The sequence below is a fragment of the Papio anubis genome, chromosome 1 (genome assembly GCF_008728515.1).
Source record: "Papio anubis isolate 15944 chromosome 1, Panubis1.0, whole genome shotgun sequence".
Lineage (NCBI taxonomy): Eukaryota > Metazoa > Chordata > Mammalia > Primates > Cercopithecidae > Papio > Papio anubis.
The window spans coordinates 123,092,240-123,097,648 of NC_044976.1; the positions used below are offsets into that span (position 1 = coordinate 123,092,240).

At 48.6% G+C, this 5,409-nt stretch overlaps 2 protein-coding genes across 2 annotated transcripts; both read left to right on the forward strand.

The window, feature by feature from the left end:
- The first annotated feature begins 841 nt into the window (after positions 1-841).
- LOC101015637 (late cornified envelope protein 5A) lies at positions 842-1,500 on the forward strand. Its single transcript, XM_021923734.2, has one exon. It carries the CDS (start codon positions 858-860, stop codon positions 1,212-1,214), a length of 357 nt encoding a protein of 118 aa, XP_021779426.1. The 5' UTR covers positions 842-857; the 3' UTR covers positions 1,215-1,500.
- Positions 1,501-2,958: 1,458 nt separating this feature from the next.
- CRCT1 (cysteine rich C-terminal 1) lies at positions 2,959-5,409 on the forward strand. The gene is made up of 2 exons (XM_009181393.4): positions 2,959-3,932; positions 4,746-5,409. The coding sequence occupies exon 2, from the start codon at positions 4,768-4,770 to the stop codon at positions 5,080-5,082; it is 315 nt and encodes a 104-aa protein (XP_009179657.1). The 5' UTR covers positions 2,959-3,932; positions 4,746-4,767; the 3' UTR covers positions 5,083-5,409.

A 5,409-nucleotide genomic window follows, 5' to 3' on the forward strand; every position in this document is an offset into this window, starting at 1 on the left:
GCTGCCCGCACATGGTCTGCACCTCCTGATGCTAGGTCAGGACTGAATCGTATAAAAGGCAAAGCTTCTCACTCACAGCACCTCAGTCTACCTGTCTCCTGAGTGATCTGCTGCAGTGCCTGAACCAGGTAGAGTGCTTCTCAGGACCAGGATGAACTCTTGGTGCCAGTGTTTTGGGCAGAAAGAGCCCCTGGGTGGAGGTTGAGGCCATTCTTGAAGAAAGACAAGGGTAAAAGAGAATTTTGGAAGGGAGGGTTCTTCTGGAAGGGGAGGCTAGAAGGTAGGTAAAGGGAATGAAGGACTGATGTCTTTCTGAAGTTCCAAGGAATTCATTTGAAAATATGGAGTTACAAGGTGGAAATCATTTGCATCGTTCTTGTTACTCGTCTTGGGAGACTGGGTTTTTAAAATCTGGTCATCTTAGGCCAGGCGTAATGGCTCATGCCTGTAATCCCAGCACTTTGGGAGGCCGAGGTGGGCAGGTCAAGAGGTCAGGAGTTCGAGACTGACCAACGTGGTGAAACCCCGTCTCTACTAAAAATACAAGAATTAGCCGAGTGTGGTGGTGCACACCTGTAATCCCAGCTAATTGGGAGTCTGAGGCAGGAGAATCACTTGAATCTGGGAGGTGGAGGTTGCAGTGAGCCGAGATAACACCACTGCACTCCAGCCTGAGTGACAGAGCAAGACTCCATCTCAATAAATAAATAAATAAATAAATAAATAAATAAATAAATAAATTCATTCATTCTGGTCATCTTAGAGGTAAAATCTTGTGAAATTATAGTTCAATTTTAAGGGCAAGGAAGTGACCTTGGGCTTGTATTGTCTTTCAGCTTTATTCAGCTCCTACAGAGATGTCCTGCCAGCAGAGCCAGCAGCAGTGCCAGCCTCCTCCCAAATGTACCCCTAAATGCCCTCCCAAGTGTACTCTTAAGTGTCCTCCCAAGTGTCCCCCAAAATGCCCTCCCCAGTGTTCAGCCCCATGCCCACCTCCAGTCTCTTCCTGCTGTGGTTCCAGCTCTGGGGGCTGCTGCAGCTCTGAGGGTGGTGGCTGCTGCCTGAGCCACCACAGGCCCCGCCGGTCCCTCCGACGCCGACCTCAGAGCTCCAGCTGCTGTGGCAGTGGCAGTGGCCAGCAGTCTGGGGGCTCTGGCTGCTGCCATAGCTCCGGGGGCTCCGGCTGCTGCCACAGTTCTGGGGGCTGCTGCTGACCTGGGCCATGAGGAGCATGAAGGAGCAGCACTGGCAGAGCCCAGGTGCAGAAGATCTGTATCAGCCTGAGGCTTCTTTTCTCTCGTTTCCCATGGAAGGACTTCAGAAATGCCTTAAGTTCTCCTCTTTATCCTGCCCATGTTCACTCCATTGTGGGGTTGGGGTCTAGCCTGTGATATTTTCTGGCCTGACTTTCCCTCTCAGACATGGTTCTCTGGAAAACTAGGTGTTGTAATTCAGTTATGAAGCTATTTTTTCTGTAACAATAAAGCTTTTTATTCCTGATATCACTGCCTCCTGATTTCGTTGTTTGCCTCTCCCACTCCCTACCTACTGCATCAAGCCATCTTCCCTTCCCTTCTCTTAAATGCAAGCAAACACTTTACAAACTTGTTTGGGGAGCACATTTTGGCAGTGAAGCTACTCAAGACTCTGGAAAACAATATTCCCTTCTATGCACTGGATTCTGGAACTTTAAGCTTGAAGGAAAGAATCATGTCTGAGACCATTACACCAGACACAAGATTGTATGAGGATAGCCAGGAATGGGTTTGAAGAGAAGAGCATGGTTGTACTCAGAAGGGTCAGACTCTGAGAGGGTTTCCTTCAAGCATGGGTCAGAGTTTGAAAAACTGCTTGTCCTCTATTCATGGGGAATAAGATTGTCTGAAGTGCTCATCCTGGGCTCTAATAAATGGACACTCTTTTCTGATGATTATAAGCCCAGGTGTTTCCATCAGTTGGCTAGAGGGAGAGCTGGGTGGGCAGTGAGTGAGTTTAGAGGCAGGTATGAAATGTCTGAGCACATTTTCCCTGCATGCTGAAATTCTGGATTTGAATCTGGGTAAAGAACTGAGAAGACACACTTCTCTGCAAAGACTGTCTCTATGTGGTTGGGAAGTGTGTGTGTGTTTGTAGTGAGAGGTATAAGAGTACAGGGGTTTTGGTCCCTGTGTTGGGTTTTCCAAGTAACATTTCTTTAGGAATGGGATGGTTCCTTCAGGAGATACTCATAAAATACCTAGAAAAGATAACTAGAAAATTTAATTCCAAATCAGCCTTTTATATAAAAGATAAACAATTGATGCCTTCTTTGATAAGAGTTAACAGTGATAAATAAAGTAAGTTGGTTTATGAGATCATAACATGCCCACAGAATGAGTAGGCACTTGCCCAGATGATCTCCTTACACTGATTCCTACCAAACACAGCCTTCTTCACTTTTTTTTTTTTTTTTTTTTAAAGAATTTCGCCCATTTTCCCAGGGGAGATCCTGCCTCTGTCTTGTTATTTCATTACTTCCTTCTCTGTTCTAACATTGACTTTACTTTTTGGAATGTCTCACCTATACTCACCAACAGGTGCTCTAGGAACTGGCAACCTGTTAATCAGGCTCTAAATCCACGTTAAATGAAACTGGTATCTTTTGTGCGTATTCCCTCATGCCACTCCCAGCTCACTCACCCCTAAACCTGTCTCTCATCCTTAATTCTTGAATTCTTAGTCTTGGACTTCTGTTACAGTTCACATTCATAGTTGTGGGCAATTGCATTGATTAAGAGGCAGTTCCGAAGTTGATTGCCAAAGTATCCTCCAATTCTTAAAAATTAGTTATTCTAAAAACACTATTTATCATGCACACTTTCGACCTTTGGAAAGAACCTTCCTTTCCTTTCCTTTTATTTTCCTTCCTTCCTTCCTTCCTTCCTTCCTTCCTTCCTTCCTTCCTTCTTCTTTCTCTTTCTTTTCTTTCTCTCTCTCTCTCTTTCTTTCTCTCTCTCTCTCTCTCTTTTTCATCTTTCCCTCCTCCCTTCTTCCTTTCCCATTTTCTTTTGCATTGGGCAATGGCTCTAGGGAGGACCTATCTTCAAAGGGAGATTGGTGGTTGGGGGTAGGATAAGAAGCAGGAGTCCCACAGGCTGACTTGCCTTTTTGCAATTGGGCCACTGTCCTGCACACATGTTTCTCTTAGTCATACCACGCTGTATTATGGGGATATGGTAACCCGACTACATTCACAACTTTTCTGGTCTTATGGTTCCTTAACTTTGCTTGGTTTTTCTTCCTGTCTCCAGTGACAGAGAGAAATCGCCCCTGGGATTCCCACAGGTGCATTCCTGTCATCATCTTCACTCACTGCATCTTGAAGCATATGGATGAAACCCAGCAGGCTTATCGCATAGCTTGTGGTCTGCCCTGGGGAGCCAAGGACCAAGAGCCAAAGAGATGAGAATCAAGATAAAAATAGGTGAACTACCACCTACCAAGTAGATGACTACACAGGAATTGATGTGTGGGCAAGTTGAGCCGTGTGTGTGTGTGTGTGTGTGTGTCTGTGTACACTGAAGACAAGGGCACAAGGGGTTCCAGACCTCCCTGCATTTGAGCCCCATGCCTTCTCTTAGCATACACACAGCCTCCCAGGTACCAACAGTACTCTGTTTGGAAAGTAAACATGCCATAGCAATCCTGGCACCTCTGTGAAGTGACTTAGATGCTCACGTGCACCACCTACAGCGCTACCTGAGTGATGAATGTCTCTGGGATGTGAGTGTCAGCTGAGCATGTCTGTTGGGAAATGGGCCCCTCCCAAGAGCCCGAACCTGAATACTTGTTATAAAAAGGTTCTCTGGCTGGACACTGCTCAATCCACTGCCTAGCAGGTGGCCCATTCCAGCCTGAGAACGTAGTGAGTCTTTCAGTGGAGCCAGGGTCCGGTAAGTCTCCTCGCAGGGTCTGGGGGAGAGGGTGGGATGAGTTGAGGGCACAGCGGAGGAGAAAACAGAACACAGGCAGCAGATAGATGCGGAAGGGGTGTCCTACAAGGCACCTAAGCTTCCAGTGAGCCAACCTCTTAAGGTACTAATGAGGACATAAAGGCAACACAGGAGGAGGTGGCTTTTGCAAGGGTACACAGCAAGTCCACAGAAGAGCTGTGACTAGAACCCAGGTCTTTCAGCTCCCTGGATGGGGTTATTTATATTGGCACAACTCTCCTTTCACACATGGTTGTGGGGCGTGAGAGGCATAGGCAAGAAAGAATGATCAGGACCTGCTTCTGGCATGTGGATTATTTAGATCCAGCAGGTGGGACCGCGTGTTGGACTTGGGTGTTTTCTAAATGATGGGGTGTAGTAACTAGGAAGATACAAATCGAAGGTCGGTAGGAAAGTAAAATGAGGAAGAGGAAAAAAGCCAAGTGGAGATTTTGGACTGGATCATACAGATAAGCTGCCGCAGTGTGCTGTTTATTTTCCACTGTGGAGAACTTGAGCAGTCTTCTTCTAGTCAGAGAAAATGGAAATGCACTGATTCATTGCATAGATTGTGTCCTGCTCTGAGCATGTTTAACTCACTGGAAGCCCCTGCTTGGATTTGCTTTTCTGTGTCCCGCTCTTTCTGGGTACTTTTCCCCCTTTGTCCCAGGCCAGGCTGACTTGTACACTAAATCGAATCTCAAAAGCCCAGACAGAGTTCCACTGGTGGAAAGAAAAAGCCGGCTCGCCTTTGAAAGGCTGCATTTCTTCCAGGTTCGTCGCGAGGAGTTCCGCGATGTCCTCTCAACAGAGCGCCGCTTCCGCCAAAGGCTTTTCCAAGGGGTCATCCCAGGGCCCCGCTCCGTGTCCCGCCCCTGCGCCCACCCCGGCGCCCGCCTCCTCCTCCTCTTGCTGCGGCGGCGGCTGCTGCGGCTCCGGCGGCGGCTGCTGTGGCGACTCGGGCTGCTGCGGCTCCAGCTCCACCAGTTGCTGCTGCTTCCCAAGGAGACGCCGCCGGCAGCGGAGTAGTGGCTGCTGCTGCTGCGGGGGCGGCAGCCAGAGGTCCCAGCGCTCCAACAACCAGAGCTCAGGCTGCTGCTCTGGCTGCTGAGAGACCCGCAGCCCCCAGCGCTGCGCTAGAGAAACCCGTCCAACCCAGAGCGAGCCCGCCCCGCTGCGGCTCCCACGCGGGGCTGGGCCTCGCAGTTTGCCCCGTAAAGCGAATTGCATTTTGATGTTCAGAAACCCACTTTGTTCTCAGCCACGCAAAACTCCCTGACTCCGATGTGATTTTTCTCCCCAGGGATTCACGAACCATGCGTGGAACACTGGACCCTACTGTCTGCACGGGTTTGCACACAGCAGGTGCTCAGTAAATGCCTACTGATTTGATTGTCTTTTGAAGATGTCATAATAAAGCTTCTACCTCCTGAGAACA